The following is an 18,931-nucleotide window of genomic DNA, read 5'->3' on the forward strand; positions in this document are numbered from 1 at the left end:
ATCTGACTCCCTGCTTCTCCCTCTCCCTCTGCAGTTCCTCCTGCTTGTCCTCTCTCAAACAAATAAAATCCTTAAACCAACAAACAAAAACGTTGGGAAACCGTACGCAGTGTAAGATTTAAAACAGTTAACACTGGGTCTACAACATTTATTCTTGAGGGGTGAGTTGAAACCTCCTTATTTTCCATTTGTTAAGGGCAAGGACTTAAAATTTTGTTCTATCTCACGAGTAGTTCTGAGCATACCCTCGTGTAACATGCACAGTGAGACCGCAGACAGCTTCATTTTTGTATACCGCATGATGATACAGTGGTTCCCACCAATGTATAATCTACAATGTATAATCTACAGTGTTCTGGAATGAGAGGTTTGGGGTTTCTTGTTTTGTTTTTCCAGCGAATTACAGAAGAGAAGCAGTATCTTCTTTCTGTTGCTTTCTCCACGTGCTGGAGATTCTGCTCCCTTTCTCACCTAGTGTCTCTAGTCCTATCACGAATCCTCCATTTCTCAAACATAATCCCTTGCCCCTTGGATTTTGGAACAGCTAAAACTAGACCAGCTGTCTGGGTACCAATCCTGCTCCGCAATTTCCTAACCCAGTCATCATGAAAAGTTACTTAACCTCCCCAAGCATCTGTTCCTTCATCATATTGGACATAATAATCCACGTTAACAGGGTTCTTTTGAGTAATAGATAATCCCCAAGAGGATTCAGCAGGCACGGGTAGAGAAAGCAATTAGTAAACGTTTTCAGGACCACAGCTCTAACCATTCACACCCTGTTTAACTGGAGTCAAGGAGCGGTTTCACGTTGCAAATGCAGCCTTGGGCGGAGGAAACTGGCGGAGACAGGGTGGAAACCTGAAGGCGGAAGAACCGAGATGGAGGCGGCACCGACGGCGGTCTGTGTGCTTCAACTTGCCGCCCGGAGTCGTTACCTTTGCTGAGCTCGGACGGTTTCATCTCTAGGAGTTCCTCAGCTGTCTGGAAACCTGCAGACACCAGCTTCACCCGCACCGCTGGAGACAGCGGGAAACTCACTAAATCCCGCTGCATTTCAAAGCCGGACGCCTACGCAGAGTAGCTACACCCCAGCCTCAACTCCGCACGCCCGCGCGCGCGCCGTGTGACGTCAGACGTAAGGCGGAAGGGGCGGGGTCTCTGGCCTGACTGCACGCGGCCTCGGGCTTGGCCCTTCTGAGGAGGATTTGTATTTTCTCCGTAACTGCACGATTTCTGTTGTGATTCTTACAAATCCCTTTTAGGGTTTCCCCATCAAACATACATCCTGGCAGTAAAAAGATGGGTGGAGACCGCAAGATGGAGAGCCAGGCCTTACACACCACATCTCCACACCTCAGCCCTGGCCTGTTGGGTGGAACCTCAAGGTTATTAATAGGAATGATCTACCCCCAAGTGGGGGTAACGCACACACTAGCCACTTACCGGCTTGGGGTATGAGGCAGTCATATAAGGATTAATCGGTGTCTCCATTATAGGGTTCCAGTTTTCTACCTTTTCTCGTCGGGTATCCCCCTTGCCTTCCCCCTTTGCCTTTCCCGCCCTCACCCTCGGCCTCGCCCGCGCGAGGAATTGTGGGCCAGCCCCCCACCGCCACCGGGAGCGCTAGGCGCCCGATCCTCGCATCCACCCACGCCTTCCCCGCGAGTCCAGTCTGAAGCATGGTGGTTTCTGAAACCGTTGGTTCACGGCCTGCCTAACTTACGAAGTAGCTGGAAAAGTAAGCAAGTAATGTCCCCGTAGTGGGCTGGGCGTGGGCTCCCGTCCTGAGAGGGAGTAATTGGGCTACGCAAGAGCTCCTGCTCTGGTAGAGTTGAGAAGGGACCCCTTCTAAAATGGAGAACTTTGAGGGAATTGAGGCGGTTTGGAAGGTGGGTTACGAAGTCTTTCTTTGCCTAAGTGAATGTGATTTCTTTAGGGCAGTAACTTGTTCACTACATTTGTTAGGATTCTTAGCCTTGAATTTTCCCCCCTAGCTTAAAGGAACTCCCTAAATATTGCAAATCAGAGCCCTTTAAGTACGTAAGATCTAAGGAAGGAAACATATGTTGAGCACTTTAGCAAATCCCACACATTTCAAATGCTCACAACCGTACCAGGAGGAAAACGAGGACACAGAAGCTTAGAGCATAGTTTTCTTCAAAACAGAATTAAAACCTAGTACCCTTTCTTCTACCCCGAGCTACCTCCAAATTGAGAGCCCCTTTTGGATGGGGTTTCGGGGGTAGAATTCGAGAAATGTTTGTCCCCCATTTGGTACGACAGGGAAAGTCTGGTAGGACTGGTCAAAATGTGGATTGTTTGCCACTCAATACCTTGTTTAACTACTGGTATGAGTCACATCTGGGCACACAGTGGGTATTACATAAATGTCCGCGGGGAGAATTCATGCTTACAAAACAACCAGGGTCTTGGGTGAAGAAGAGATGGTGTTAACATATTCAACGACAGTGCTTTCCTTGGTTTGCTCAAACTCAATGGAATCAGTCGTGTTTAGAACTTTGTTTCATTGGCTGTGGAGACTTACGAAAGTAGTTGACTCTATCTGTAGTCATACAATTATGTGTTATTAACATCTTATTCTGAGCCTTGAGTTATCTATAATTATTGTTTTCACATCATTCTTCAGATTTCTTTAATATGGTTTGCTCCATAGTCAGGCTTTCAAACTAGGATCCAGGTTTATGAGGCCAGGCACCAAGAACTGAACAAAACTGTGGGATTTTTATGGAAGATACACCTTCCTATGGTGTCAGATTCGCTCAGTTTTTTTTTTTTTTAGAGAGGGAAGAATTGAATGATTTAACTGGTAAGCTATTTAAAATATTTTATGTTAAGTAAACATTAACATACTGTAAAGTAAAAAGCAAACATAAAAAATAAATTTCCGAATAAACATAAGAATTTGAAGAAAGATCCAGTTTAAACTGGATACTTCAATAGTCTCCCAAAGCCTCCTAGGAATCTTTTTTTTTTTTTCCGTTGCAATTTGGGGTTACTTGATGAAAAAGTTTGAGAAGCACTGCTATGGACAAATGAGCATGAGCCTTGAAGTCATACAAATTTGGGTTTGTATCACATCTCTGGAAATTACCAACTGTAAGCCTTGCAGCAAGTTACTCAGTTTCCTCACCTGCAAGTAAAAGATAATAATTCATGGGATTATTGGAAAGATCAAATTAACAAATATAAAGGTTTTAGTACAGAAAAGGTACATAATTTTAGTTTATCCATTTAAAAATACTCTAGATGTGTCTTCAGTTGAATAAAGCTTTATTAAACACCTAGCTCAGTAGAGTGTTAATGCTGAGACGTTTTTTAAGTGCCTACAATTGTAAAGTGCCAAAGGAAAGTGCTTTTACATATTTCATTTAACTTGATGCTTGCAATAATCTGTGAATAGTTTACTTGGGTTCCCGTTTAAAATTATTAAGATTAGATCATTTAAGCAAGATCAAATATTTATTAAGTGCCAGTTATGTGCATGGTTACAGGGCAAATGACAGAATTTCTGCCGTTGTGGAGCCTATCAATCAGGATCATTATTGAGCATTTCTGGCTTTCATTGCTATCTAGATATGATACTAAGGGTAGGAATGAGCTATTTCTGCCAATATCTGTAGTTAATCTAAGTACTCAAGTAAACTGGTCTATTTTCTAGAGATATGGGAGAGGAGTAATCTGAATATTTCTGTTATAGCTGAGGAGAAATTCATTTTCTTTTAACCTAAAAATATAGAACTTCTAAAAATGGTGAGCTTGAATGTTCAAGTGGATTTGGGAATGGAGAGAGAAATGAGTGCTGTTTCGACTAAGAAAAAACTTTGAATCAAGGCTTAGCTTTAAAGGTGGTTATGATAAAACTTAAAGCCTCAAACACAAATATTTGGAGTATCAATATCAGTTGTACAAAGCCTTATACATAGTAGGAGCTCAGTATTTATTTGTTGTCCACAAACTCTTGAAATCTCATTTCTGTGATGCCACCACACTCCTGATTTCCTTCATATCCATCTGGCTTTTCTGTCTCCCTAGGAAGCTCATCTTCCAGAACCTGGCCCTGAAATGTTACAGTTCTTTTAAGACCCCATAGCTGACCTTTTGCTGACTATTCTGTTCTCTCTTCTCTTGTTCTCTCATTCTCTCGCTCTCTCTGCTATCTCATTCACAGTTCAGTGACTATATGCCAGTGATTCTTTTTTTTTCTTAATTTTTAAGAAAGATTTTATTTAAGAGAGAGAGAAAGCACGAGCAGGGAGAGGGGCAGAAGGAGAGGGAGAGGGACAAGCAGACTCCCCATTAAAAGCAGAGCCCAATGAAGGGCGTGATCCCAGGACCCTGAGATCATGAGAGATTACGACCTCCGCGGAAGTCAGACATTTAACAGACTGAGCCACCCAGGCACCCCGATTCTTAAATTTATATTTCTAGCCCTGCCCTGTTCTCTCACCTCCAGATGCAAGTATCTGATTGCGTACTGGACAGTGCAAAGGTCTCCAACTCAGCCTATCTTTTTTTTTTTAAGATTTTATTTATTTATTTGAGAGAGAGCACATGAGTGTGGGGGAGGGGCAGAGGGAGAAGGAGAAACAGACTACCGGATGAGCAGGGAGGTGGGGCTCAATTCCAGGACCCTGGGATCATGACCTGAGCTGAAAGCAAATGTTTAACCAACTGAGCCACTCAAGTGCCCCTCCAACTCAGCCTATCTCAAACCTAACTTAAGGTCACCTGGGTGGCTCAGTCAGTTAAGCATGTGCCTTCGGCCCAGGTCATGATCCTAAGCCCGCATCAGTCTCCCTGCTCAGTGGGAAGTCTGCTTCTCCCTCTGCACCCCACTCAAATAAATAAATAAAATATTTAAAAAATATATTTTAAACCTAACTCATTATTTTCTTCAGCCCACTCCCAAAACCTTGTCTTCTTCCTGTATTCCCTGCCTCCATGAATTGAATATCCATCCTTCCATGTGCACAGACTAGAGAAACCTAGGAATCATTCTCAACACCTTCCCTTTTCACTCCCCATGTTCAATGCATACACAGATCCTAGCAATTTTCTCTTTAACATATCTTGATTCTGTTCATGCCTCCTCCTCTAGGCCAAGCTCCTACCATTTTGCTTGTAGGTACTCTATGCTTTTAGCTGGTCTCTCTGCATCTTCTCTTCTCCCCTCTAGTCTGTTCTCCCATGCTACAGCCAGAATGTTCTTTCTACAGTACAGTTTTATATTTCAGCTCGTGTCACTTCCTATTTTGTTCTTTACAGACCAAATTTCTTAGTAAGACTCAAGTCTCCCTTTTAAGGCTCTCACAGCACCAAATGCCTCTGTGTGATTATTTACGTAACATATGTCTCCCTGACTAGATGGAAAACTTCAGTATAGCAGGATCATGTGGATTTTACTCCCTGTTGTTTTTTTAGAGCCCCTAGCCCAGTGTATGGGTTTAGTAGGTGCTCAGTAAATATTTGTTAAAAGAATAGATGATTGACCTGCACCTCTCTCCCTATATTTTTCTATTTTGTACTTTAAATATGGTGAAAAATATAAACTTGTAGGAAGTATATAGTTGTAGAAAACAAAATATAGAAAATATAAAGAAGGAAATAAAACTGGTTCATAAATTTTCTATTTAATTTACAGATAATAATGTTAACATTTTGGTTTATTTTAATCTTTCTATAAGTTCATATAATATATTTATCTTACCTATTGTGGTCAAATTGTGAAGAAATTTGTATATCTTTTGTTTTTCACTTAATATTTTGTCAGAAGCTTTCTTCCATGTAATTACAAATTATTTGAAAATTAAACTTAGTGGTTGCATACGTTCTGTCCTGAAGCCCAACTTTCTAATCTGGCTTATGACTGTATAGTTGAATTATTTCCACTTTTTTTTTTTCTCTGATGAAATAGCATTTTCTCTCTCTCTCAATACATTTCTGGAAGTAGAATTCCTGGGTCAGAGAGTATACACATTTTCATTTTGATCATACTGCCAAATGTTTGTACCACTTGTACTCCTACTAACAGCATGTGAGGGCTGGTTTTCCCACCTCCACTCCAACACTGGCCTTCGGAGTCTTTAAATGTTTTTTTTTTCCCCTTTGTTATTGAGGTATAATTGATTTTAACTGGTTATTATCCTTTATTACTAGAGAGGTTAAAATTTTTTTCATATAGTTTCATTGGGCAAATGTACCTTATTGTAACTATCTCATATCCTTTGCTCACTTTTAATTTGTAAAAATGGTAAAATACACATAACATGAAATTTTTTTAAGTATACAGTTCAATAGTGTTAATTATCTTCACAATGTTGTGCAACTGATCTCCAGAACTCTTTTATCTTGCAAACCTGAAACTATACCCATTAAACAGCAACTCCTCATTTCCCCTTCCCTCAGCCACTGGCAACCACCTTTCTACTTTCTGTTTTTCTGTTTGACTACTCTTGATACCTTACAGAAGTGGAATCATGTAGTATTTGTCTTTTTGTGACTGGTTTATTTCACTTAACATAATGTCCTGAAGGTTTATCCATGTTGTGGCATGTGTCAGTTTCCTCCCTTTTTAAGTCTGAATAATAATCAATTGTATGTATGTACCACATTTTGTTTATCCATTCATCTGTGGATAGACACTTGGGTTGCTTCCACCTCTTGGCTATTGTGAATAATGGTGCTATGAACATCTGTACATTCTTTCCCACTTTATAACTGAGGTACTTTGGGGCACCTGGGTGGCTCAGTTGGTTAAGCATCTGCCTTTGGCTGAGGTCATGATCCCAGAGTCCTGGGATCGAGTCCCATGTCAGGCTCCCTGCTCTGCGGAAAGCCTGCTTCTCCCTCTCCCTCTGCTGCTCCCCCTGCTTGTGTTCTCTCTCTGTCAAATACATGAAATCTTGAAAAAATAAAATAAAATATGTATTTGTAACAGGTCTGTGTTTTTTTAATTATCAGAAACAACAACTAATATTTAGTTGTGCTTAGTATAGGCCAAGTATTCTGTTCAGCTTTGACATAAAACCCATACTTTTATTCCATATGCTGCCTATCCTCTCTGATATGCATATTGTATTATACAGGCTATCTGCCTAATCTGTATATTGCAAATGTCTTCCGACTCTGTCATTTGTATTTAAACTTTGAGGTTTTCTACTTTGTTGATGTTTGTTGTATGCAAATGTAGTCAAAGTTTGTATTTAGTTCTGACTTTGGTAACATGCTTAGAAAGTATTTTCTTTGGAGTGCCTGGCTGGCTCAGTTGGAAGAGCATGTAACTCTCAATCCCAAGGTCATAAGTTTGAGCCCCATATTGGGTGTAGAGATTACTTACATAAATAAATAAGAAAAAAAAAGACTTTTTGTCAAAATTATAAACATAATTACCTGGGTTTTTTTCTACATACGGTTTATGATTTAATTTGGATATTTTAACCTGTTTTTTTTTAAGGTAAAGTAGGAGGAAGTAATATTTTCCTTCTTTCAGTGGTGAGCCAATTTTCTATGCACTCTTTATGAGTTAATCAGTCTTTGTCCCCACCTATATGATATGCTACTTCTATCATATACTTTTATGTACTTAGGTACATAAAACCTATTTAGTTATTGTGTATGTTATTTTAATATCCTACTAGATCCAGTTCATAAAGATGTTATAATTTGCATTTTTGTTCATGGGATTAATCTGTGAGGTTACATTGTCTGGTTTTGGCAATAGTAAGACGTACTAAAAAGCTTCTTCACTTTTTCTGTGTTAACTTATGTTATTATTTAACAAACACATGTATTTCCTTGTATTTTTCCAATCAGAGAAATGTGGCTCTCCTCAGAGGATACTACGGTTTGCAGGGCTCCTGTGAGGATTATAGCACTACTGTCTTTCTTAACCTTCTCGGGCTACAAGAAAGTGAGGGAAGGTCACCTTTTTGCCTTAAGGCAGACTGTCTCAGATGGATGTTTTGATAAGTAGACCAATAACAATGAAGTTCTTGTGAAATATTGGAACTAGCTTTGTGAAGAGTATGGGTGGTTTAAGAGCTATGTGTTTCTGGCTTAAGAAAGCACTGCTAGGGGCACCTGGGTGGCTCAACTGGTTAAGCGTCGGCTAGGTCATGATCCTAGGATCCTGGGATCTAGTCCCACATCACATCTGGCCCCTTGCTCAGTGGGGAGCCTGCTTCTCCCTCTACCCCTCCCCGCTGCTTGTGATCTCTCTCATGCTCTTTCTCTAATAAATAAATTTAAAAAGAAAGAAAGAAAGCACTAGTAGTCACAAATCTGAGAATGGCAGTTTGAATTTAAGAGTTGCTTGGTGGTGGGGCGCCTGGGTGGCTCAGTTGTTAAGCATCTGCCTTCAGCTCAGGTCATGATCCCAGGGTTCTGGGATGGAGCCCCGCATCAGGCTCTCTGCTCTGCGGGAAGCCTGCTTCTCCCTCTCCCACTCCCCCTGCTTGTGTTCCCTCACTCGCTGTGTCTTTCTCTGTCAAATAAAGAAATACAAATAAATAAATATTAAAAAAAAAAAAAAAAGGACACCTAGGGGTGCCTTGGTGGCTCAGTTGGTTAAGCGTCTGCCTTCCTCTTGGATCATGATCCCAGGATCTTGGGATAGAGTCCTGCATAGGGCTCCCTGCTCAGCGGGGAGTCTGCTTCTCCCTCTCCCTCTACCCCTCCCCACCACTTGTGCTCTCTCTCTCTCTCTCTCTCTCAAAAAAAATAAAGAAAATCTTTAAAAAAATAAAAACCACTAGTACTCATGTGAAAATTAAAATATTCAGCTATTACACTCATTGAAAGGGAATACAAGCACCTTATGAAAAGTATTTTTTTTTAATTATTAAAGAATGAGGGGGCACCTGGGTGGCTCAGTCTTTAAGCATCTGCCTTTGGCTCAGGTCATGATCCCAAGGTCCTGGAATTGAGCCCCGCATCGGGCTCCCATGCTCAGCGGGAAGCCTTTTTCCTCTCCCACTCCCCCTGCTTGTGTTCCCTCTCTTGCTGTGTCTCTGTCAAATAAAGAAATAAAATCTTAAAAACAAAACAAAACAAAACAAAACTGGGGCGCCTGCGTGGCTCAGTCGTTAAGCTTCTGCCTTCAGCTCAGGTCATGATCCCAGCGTCCTGGGATCAAGCCCCACATCGGCCTCCCTGCTCCAGGGGAAACCTGCTTCTCCCTCTCCTACTCTCCCTGCTTGTGTTGCCTCTCTCACTGTCTCTCTCTCTGTCAAATAAATAAATAAAAATCTTTAAAAAAAAAAGTTCCGTATTTAAAAAAAAAACAAAAGAGTTGTTTGGTGCTAACAGTAGTCTAGTTCATAGACAGCACCTTTTCCCCTTATATGAGTGGTTCCTGCCAGATTTCAAGGTATCTTAACTTCAATTTCACAAATAAAATAGATATTTTGTGTATAGATTAGACCATATATACATATATATGTTTATGTGTGTGTATGGATATATATACATATATACATATATATTATATAGTAGTTCTTTGGGGAGAAAAATCTATAAAAATCAAACTGGTTGCTGTCAAAAGGTCAGATTTGAGGAGTAGTTGCAGCTCACATCACAAGAATCTCCTCCCCACTCTGCCCCAGTATTTTTTCTCTCCATCTCTCTTCGTCTGTTCTTTAATAAGATTTTTAAAAACAGCATTATTTTAAAGATATAAAACTCTGAAAAAAAAAGATATGAACCTCTGGCTAATTGTTTTAGCAGAGAATGCCAGAGGAGTCCTGTAAAATAAGAAGATTTGAGAAATAAGGTGATTCTGGTGTGATCTTGGAGACACAACTGAAGAACAGTTGGAACTTGGAAACTCCAACTTTAATTTACAGTGAAGAAAGGATAGGGTTAAGACTAGTAATAATTATATGTGGGTATGGAATATTGGAATTAATAACCATTGCCTGATACTGGATTTGCTCTTTCTGAAGAGTCTAATATGAGTCAAGGAGGGCTGGGCAGTTTCTTGTAGGATGGAGTCTCCAGTAGTCTTGTTCTGGATTTCAGAGACACCCATGAAAAAGAAATGGATGACGGCTTGTAGTATAGAATACAGGGGAGTTGGCACGGGGGGAGGGGCGGGGTTCAGGATACTTAGAAACACAATTTATTGATGCCTGGGAAGGGAGACATTCTGGTCAGCGTGGCAGTTTCCAGTTGTGTGGACCATCGTCACACCCCAGCTCTGCAAACCCCTGGGACTTCCCCAAACGTCTGTGTAGGAAGGGGGCGCTGCGTGAGCTTTTCCCTAGGTAGGTTGCCTCCGAATTAGAACTAGTGTTTATACAACAGCTTTTTCAAGTAAGGGTGATGATTTGCTGTATATATATATATATATATATATATATATATATATATTTTAAGATTTTATTTATTTATTTGACAGAGAGAGAGAGAGAGAGACAGCGAGAGAGGGAACACAAGCAGGGGGAGCGGGAGAGGGAGAAGCAGGCTTCCTGCTGAGCAGAGAGCCCGATGCGGGGCTCCATCCCAGGACCCTGGGATCATGACCTGAGCCGAAGGCAGACGCTTAACGACTGAGCCACCCAGGTGCTCCGACTTGCTGTATATTTGAAAGAGAGCATATTTTGAACTTGTGCTTGAAGCCTTGAACAACCTATTTTTTTTTTATTTTAAAGATTTTATTTATTTATTTGAGAAAGAGAGAATGAGAGACAGAGAGCACGAGAGGGAAGAGGGTCAGAGGGAGAAGCAGATTCCCTGCTGAGCAGGGAGCCGGATGCGGGACTCGATCCCGGGACTCCAGGATCATGGCCTGAGCTGAAGGCAGTCGCTTAACCAACTGAGCCACTCAGGCGCCCCGAACAACCTATTTTTAGCAAAACACGGACTGGATTTTCCTATGTAGTTTTGCCATTTTTAGACTTGATCTTTCAATTACGTGGCTTGCTGAACTGCGCCAGACATCAATGACATCATTAGCTCCCACACCTTGAAAGAAGGAACTAATTTATGTCGTTTATCTTTAAATCTGTAGAGTGTCTTTCCCTTTAAATTTCATTCGAACAGCACGAGTAGCTAGGGAATAGGATGCGCAAAAGGGGTGTGGAATATGTAGATAAGCGCAGTGACTGCTGGTCGTGCTTACACTGGGCATATATTTCCTAGATTTTGTTTAATATCCAGATATACAAAATATTGCTGCATAGTAACTATAACTTGGAGACTCTCTATTTCAGAAGAAACGGGGTTGATAGAATGCATGAGAAAAGTGATCCTATCTTTAGAATGACTTGAATCTGAGGGTGAGGTGCCAGACAACTGTTCTGGCTCATACTTACCTGGCAGGGGAGATACCATGATCACGAAGGTGGTTTTCCCAGGGCGAGGCTTATCCATTGCACTCCGGATGTGCTGACCCCTGCGATTTCCCCAAATGTGGGAAACTCGACTGCATAATTTGTGGTAGTGGGGGACTGCGTTCGCGCTTTCCCCTGATTTGTGTTGTTTAAAGAAAAGAGTAATTGTAGTTAGGTTTTTTTATTTTTCTTTGGTTTTTTTTTAATTTTGGTAACGATTTTAGGATTGTGCGTCAGTAGACGCTCGACTTAAGTAAGTTGATAATTATGGAACAGTGTGGTTAAAGGGGGGTGGAGTATGTAAATGAGTTGTTGGTTTGTTTACGTTATATACTGAACTGTAGGTGTGCTGATCTTAGTGATTTCAAATTCGGAAAACTGGACTGTGATTTTTGGTAGAGGGGCACTTTTGCACTCTCCACTGGTAACTTGCATTTTAGAAAGATAGTGATTCTCATTACTGCCTGGCTTTTAGTTCATCAATATGGCTTTCTGTAATCATTCTGTTATCTACGGTAGTATAACGATGTGTGCGGCCATTATTGCTTGCGTGGCTGTTCGCTTGGTACCAGTTGTTTAGCCCAATGGAGTGTACTCTTCTGCCGACCACTAGAGGGCTCACTGCGCACCACCTTAGGGTATCTGCGTCTGTTTATTACTTACCACTTAGACTTAACTGAGTAGTTAAAATTTCAGAGGGGTTTCTTTTCAGGTATGTCTCATGAGCTGTATCGTTAGATTTTCCCGAAAATGAGGAACCGGACTACAGTACAATCTCTCCTAGTGAAAATGTTTTATGTTTTCTCCTAGACCTTGATTTTTTACCCCCAAATAATTTTATTAAAGTAACATCCACTCTTTCTCACCCTGCCCCATTCCTTTCCCCAGAGCACTACTTTTTTTTTCTTTCTTTTTTTAAAGTAAACTCTAGGCCTAACATGGGGCTTGAACTCAACAACCCCAGATCAAGACTGGCATGCTCTACCTACTGAGCCAGCAAGGCGACCCCCAGAGTACTACTTGTAAAACTTGTTTAGCTGTTTCATCGTAGTTGCCTCAATAAATAATGTTTGTGCTGGTGTTTATACTGAGGGTTTGGCTGATATTCCCTACCCCAGTACATTCCTTCCTCTATCCTTTTATTTTTTTATTTTTTTAAAGATTTTATTTATTTATTTATTTGAGAGAGCGAGAATGAGAGAGAGAGCACATGAGACGGGGGAGGGTCAGAGGGAGAAGCAGACTCCCTGCTGAGCAGGGAGCCGGATGTGGGACTCCGTTCCGCGACTCCAGGATCATGACCTGAGCCAAAGGCAGTCGCCTAACCGAGCCACCCAGGCGCCCTCTGTCCTTTTATTTATGGAACAATTTTCTGTTCTTCAGTCGGTTCCCTTGGTTATTTTATTTTATTTAAAGATTTATTTATTTGAGAGAAAGCGCGAGCGCGTGCATATGCGCACCAGTGGGGGGAGGGGCAGGGGGAGCAAAACTCAGGCAGACTCCCTGCTGAGCGCAGGGTTCCATCCCATTACCCTAAACCAAGATTATGACCTGAGCCGAAACCAAGAGTCAGAGGCTTAACCGACTGAGCCGCCCAGGCGCCCCACCTTGATAATTTTAAATCACATCTCTTTATTACTTGTTAGCTCCTCACTTGGAAGGATAAGGATATTAGCAAGGCTTTGGGGTTTTAAAAGAAAATGTTAGGATTTTGCCCCTTCCAGTCATAAAAAGAAGTAATTTGTTAATAATATTGTAGACTATGGGGCGCCTGGGTGGCTCAGTCGGTTAAGCATCTGCCTTTGGCTCAGGTCATCATCTCAGGGTCCTGGGATCGAGCCCCATGCCGGGCTCCCTGCTCGGCGGGGAGCCTGTTTCTCCCTCTCGCCTTGTTTCTCCCTGCTGCTCATGCTCTCTCTCTCTGTCAAATAAATAAATAAAATCTTTGGGAAAAAAATGCTATTGTAGACTAGAGTGATAGAAGAAAATACAGGAAGAAATTTGAGTGGTAGGAAAATGTGAAGTATTTGCCACTTGTAAATAGTATTTTGAAATTTCATTTTCTTTTACTTAGTCAAGTATAATTGACATAAAATATTAGATTAGTTTCAGGTGTACAACATAGTGATTGGACATTTGTATACATTGTGGAAAAGTCACCACAATAAGTGAAATTACCATCTATCACCTTACAAAATTAATAGATTATTGACCAAATTCCCCATACTGTACATTACATCCCCATGACTTATTTATTTTATAGCTGGAAGTTTGTACTTCTTAATCCCCTTCTTCCATTACATACCTTGCCCCCCTCCCCTCTGACAACCAACCATCAATTTGTTCTCTGTATTGGTGAATCTAAATATTGTTTTGTTATAGATTCTACATATAAGTGAAATCATGTGGGATTTGTCTTTCTTTGACTTAAAATTTTCATTTTCTAAGTGTTTTGTTGCTGGTACACAGAAATACAATTGATTTTTGGGGTGCCTGGGTGGCCCAGTCAGTTAAGCGTCTGCCTTCGGCCTGGGTCATGGTTCCAGGGTCCTGGGATCAAGCCCTGTATTGGACTCCTTGCTCGGCAGGGAGCCTGCTTCTCCCTCTCCCCCACTTGTGCTCTCTGTCTCAAATAAATAAATAAAATCTTTAATAAAAAAGAAATACAATTGATTTTTTAAAATATAAACTATATTGTTAAGTTTACTTATTTATTTATTTTTAAGATTTTATTTATTTGACACAGAGAGACACAGTGAGAGAGGGAACACAAGCAGGGGGAGTGGGAGAGGGAGAAGCTGGCTTCCCGCGGAGCAGGGAGCCCGATGTGGGGCTCCATCTCAGGACCCTGGGATCGTGACCTGAGCCAAAGGCAGACGCTTAACAACTGAAACACCCAGGCGCCCCGAAATACAATTGATTTTTATGTATTAATCTTGTATCCTGTGACTTTGCTAAATTTCATATGAGTTTTAGTATTTGGGGGGGGGTAAATGCTTTAGGATTTTCTACATAAACTGCTGTCATATGTGAATAAAAACATTTTTCCTTCTTTCTTTCCAAACCAAGAGTTTTTGTTTTCCTTGCCGTAAGCTCTAGCTAAGAACCTCCAGTACAGTGTTGAATAAAAGTGGCTAAAGTAGTCATTCTTGTTTTGTTCTTTATCTGGAAGAAAGATACTTTTACCATGAAGTATATTAGCTGTAGATTTTCATAGATACCGTTTATCAAACTGATACCTTGGTACATTTTTTAAAAATCATAAATGGGTGCTGAATTTTGTTAACGTTTTCTGCAACTACTTCTTAATCTGTGGATATGATGAATTATATGGCTTGATTTTCTAATGTTAAACCAATTTTGTATTCCCGGGATAAGCCCCACATGATATTTTACCCTTTTCCTTTATTGCTGGATTTGGTTTGCAATTTTAAAGGAACTAAAGTAATTTTGTATCTATGTCCATGATGGATAATAGTCTGTACTTTTCTTACATGGTCTTCATCTGGTTTAGGTATCAGAGTAATGCTGGTTCATAAAATAAGTTGGCTCTTTCCCTTGGGTGCACCACTGAAGATCCTTGGTGTCAATTGGGACGGTGGAAAATGTTTCCTTCTCTTCTGTTTTCTCAGAGTTATGTTAGATTAGTTTTTTGAGCAGAAGAGTGACATGATTGGATTTAGGCTTTAGCAGGATACTTGGCTACTGTGTTAATAGACTGGAAGAAGGGAGATCACTTAGGTTACTGCACTCTTCTAGGCATAAGATGAGAATGGCTTGTACCAAAGTGGTAGCACTGGAGATGGTGAGAAGTGGTCAGATTCTTATTATTTTTTAAGAAAAACGGTAAAGACTGTGGATTGAATGTGTGATATGAGAAGAAAGGAGAAAAATAGGACCCCTAAATCTGATCTGTACCTTCAGTTCTTTTTTCACCTATTAAATATAGAATCCAGGACGCTGTACCTCCTGTTCCTCCTCTCCATCCATTCTTATTCACAGATGGGGAGGCCAGGGTATCAACATCTCAGGTACTCAAAATCATGAGGGAAGGGATGGTCTCCTTTATATTATGAAAAACTTGTTTTTTTATTATGAAAAACTTCTAATGTAAACTAAAATAGATTAATATAGTATTCTCCCATTTAGCCACACCAAGCTTCAGTAGTGATCAACTCAAAAGCAATCTTGTTTCATCTATACCTCCACATCCTAAACCCCCAAACCTGTTTTGTTTTTTTTTTAAGATTTTATTTATTTGACAGAGAGAGCACAAGCAGAGGGAGAGAGAGGGAGAAGCAGGCTCCCTGCTGAGCAAGGAGTCCAATGCAGGACTTGATCCCAGGACCCTGGGATCATGACCCCGGCCGAAGGCAGCCGCTTAACCAACTGAGCCACCCAGGCGTCCCCCCAAACCTGTTTTGAAGTAAATCCCATATATAGTATTTCAGCCATGATGATTTCAGTATGTATCTCTAAAGATAACAGCTCTTTTTCTCGACATTTTTAACCGCTTTATTGAAGTATAATATACACATAACATTCAGTCATTATTTGGCTTAATGATTAGTATTTTATACAGTTGTGCAACCATTACCACAATCCAGTTTTAGCACATTTTTATGACCCCCCCCAAATTCTCCTGTGCCCAGTTGCCATGCCCCAACCCTAGCCATAGGCAACAATGGATCTTTCTCTTATTGATTTGCCTTGTCTAGAAATTTCATATAAAATGGAACCGTAGGATGTCTGGGTGGCTTAGTTGGTTAAGCAACTGCCTTCGGCTCAGGTCATGATTCTGGAGTCCCAGGATCGAGTCCCGCATGGGGCTCCCTGCTCAGCGGGGAGTTTGCTTCTCCCTCTGACCCTACCCCCTCTCATGCTCGCTCGCTCTCTCATTCTCTCTCTCAAATAAATAAAATCTTTAAAAAAAAATAAAAAAATAAAATGGAACCATAAAGAGTGTTGTGTCTGACTTCTTTCATGTCATGTTTTTGAGCTTCATTCATACTGATACATTTATTATTATTTTGTTCCTTTTTATTGCTAAATAATATACTGTTATTCTGCATTTTTTCTGTTATTCTGTATTTTTGTCAAGCAAGTAAACCTGTATCACCTAATTGGTGGCATCGGAATGCTAACTTTATTGTTTCTCCCGATTTTATCTTTTTTTTTTTAAAGATTTTATTTATTTATTTGACAGAGAGAGACACAGCGAGAGAGGGAACACAAGCAGGGGGAGTGGGAGAGGGAGAAGCAGGCTTCCCGCAGAGCAGGGAGCCCGATGTGGGGCTCGATCCCAGGACGCTGGGATCATGACCCGAGCCGAAAGCAGACGCTTAACGCCTGAGCCACCCAGGCACCCCCCGATTTTATCTCTTGTGAGAAAAGAGGATTAAGGTTTATTTCTGGCTGGTTCTTCTCTAGGTCAGTTTGAATTCTGGACTCCTGAGGCTGTTAAAATAACCAGGATATATTACCCTCTTAAGGAGCTATTTTTTTTAACATTTTATTTATTTATTTTGATGGAGAGAGAGAGACAGCGAGAGAGCAAACACAAGCAGGGGGAGTGGGAGAGGGAGAAGCAGGCCTCCTGCTGAGCAGGGAGCCCGATGCGGGCCTCGATCCCAGGACCCTGGGATCATGACCTGATCCTAAGGCAGCTGCCTAATGACTGAGCCACCCAGGCGCCCCTTAAATAGCTCTTTTCATCTGCCAGGCAGCCATTTGGGACTTTTGAGCCCTGTTTAGGAGACCACCCTCTTCTGTTAATCCTTTCTACCTGAGACAGTTAACAGTTAAGTAGAATAATTTCAACTGTCTTTTATTATAGGACACAACACCTGGATTGGATCTGGGTATTTTTTTAAGATTTTATTTATTTATCTGACAGAGAGAGCACAAGCAGGGGGCGCGTCAGGGAGAGGGAGAAGCAGGCTCCCCGCTGAGCAAAAAGCCGGATGCCCCTGGGTTTTTTGGTTTTTTTTTTTTAAAGATTTTTATTTTTTTTACGTAATCTTTACACCCAGCATGGGGCTCAACCTCACAACCCCAAGATCAAGTGTCACATGCTCCACCAACTGAGCCAGTCAGCCACCCCAGATCTGGGTTGTTTTTTTTTTTTAAGATTTTATTTATTTATTTGTTAGAGTGTGGGCGAGAGAGAGTGAGCGAGAGTACAAGCAGGGGGAGCTGCAGGCAGAGGGAGAAGCAGGCTCACTGCTGAGCAAGGAGCCCGATGCGGGACTCGATCCCAGGACCCTGGGATCATGACCTGAGCCGAAGGCAGCTGCTTAACCGACTGAGCCACCCAGGCGACCCAGATCTGGGTTTTTTTTTTTTTTTTAAGGATTTTATTTATTCATTTGACAGAGAGAGACACCGCGAGAGAGGGAACACAAGCAGGGGGAGTGGGAGAGGAAGAAGCAGGCTTCCCACTGAGTAGGGAGCCCGATGTGGGGCTCGATCCCAGGACCCTGGGATCATGACCTGAGCCAAAGGCAGACGCTTAACGACTGAGCCACCCAGGCGACCCAGATCTGGGTATTTTTAAAAGCCTCTTAGTTATGTCTTTGAGAAGGTATTGCTGGCAACTGGATGTGTCTGCAGACAACTGTTAACCTTTTTATTCTGCTGATTATATTTCAATTGCAGAGTATGGTATGTTCTGGTTCTTCCTAGTTCCCAGATCTAACTTGACCTCCAAGCTCATGTTCACCTGTCTTATAGATGCAGTTTTCACTGCTTCTTCCTAGAACAAATCCTTGTGCACCTGTATTTCCAGTCCTTCCTGACCTTTACAGTCTGACCAGGTTAAAGTATCTCCAGGGGCCTGGTATATAAAAATACAATCTCTCAGTAGGCTTCTAAGTGTAAATAATTAAATGTAGTCACGTGAGTACTATTTTTGGCACTTTATTTAAAACTAAATGATGAGAGACCCAAAGTACAGATATTTCGCAACACACTTTTAAATTTTCTTTCAAAGTAACACACACTTGATTTAAAAACTCAAATAGTGGGGTGCCTGAGTGGCTCAGTCAGTGGAGCATGCGATTCTTGATTGCAGGGTCATGAGTTCAAGCCCCACATTGGGTGTAGAGCTTACTTTAAAAAAAAGTAAAGGAGGATTTAGCTCTCTTGCACCACCATCTCTTTTCTATTTTTCCTAATATAGTTTAAAACCAGTTGATTAGGGACACCTGGGTGGCTCAGTCGTTAAGCGTCTGCCTTCGGCTCAGGTCATGATCCCAGGGTCCTGGGATCGAGTCCCTCTTTGGGCTCCCTGCTCAGCGGGAAGCCTGCTTCTCCCTCTGCCTGCCACTTCCCCTGCTTGTGCTCTGTCTCTCTGACAAATAAATAAATAAATAAATCTTAAATAAATAAATAAAACCAGTTGATTAAATCATTTGGTTAAATCAGTATTCAGTATTTATATTTCTCTTATGCAAACATGCACAGCAGAGCGTGGTCATTGAAAGTCACTAAGTTTCCTTTAATTTTGTTTTTTCTCTTTTTAGTTTTTTTTTCTCTGTTTAATTTTACCTTTTTTCACTTGGTTTCTTTTCCCTCAA

At 41.3% G+C, this 18,931-nt stretch overlaps 2 protein-coding genes and 1 non-coding gene across 6 annotated transcripts in view; 2 read left to right on the forward strand and 1 right to left on the reverse strand.

Moving 5' to 3' along the window:
* The window catches only part of RAD51C (RAD51 paralog C), a 42,106-nt gene extending 40,972 nt beyond the window's left edge, over positions 1-1,134 (reverse strand). For 3 of the 4 annotated variants that reach the window (XR_013444674.1, XM_078064618.1, XM_036079410.2), the window contains exon 1: positions 939-1,134. Coding sequence is in view for 3 of the 4 variants with exons in the window: in XM_078064618.1 (XP_077920744.1) it covers positions 939-1,056 (118 nt within the window). In the remaining variant the exon portion in view is untranslated. The other variant, XM_078064610.1, reaches the window with a different exon arrangement.
* Positions 1,135-1,625: 491 nt separating this feature from the next.
* TEX14 (testis expressed 14, intercellular bridge forming factor) overlaps positions 1,626-18,931 on the forward strand; it is a 120,134-nt gene continuing 102,828 nt past the window's right edge. Inside the window, exon 1 of the mRNA XM_078064697.1 lies at positions 1,626-1,741. The gene's annotated coding sequence lies outside the window, so the exon portion shown is untranslated. The remainder of the gene's footprint in view (positions 1,742-18,931) is intronic.
* LOC118527556 (U1 spliceosomal RNA) lies at positions 11,329-11,492 on the forward strand. The gene has a single exon (XR_004913166.1). It is a non-coding gene; the product is annotated as a U1 spliceosomal RNA (small nuclear RNA).

This window comes from Halichoerus grypus, chromosome 2, assembly GCF_964656455.1.
Source record: "Halichoerus grypus chromosome 2, mHalGry1.hap1.1, whole genome shotgun sequence".
In the NCBI taxonomy this organism is placed as follows: domain Eukaryota; kingdom Metazoa; phylum Chordata; class Mammalia; order Carnivora; family Phocidae; genus Halichoerus; species Halichoerus grypus.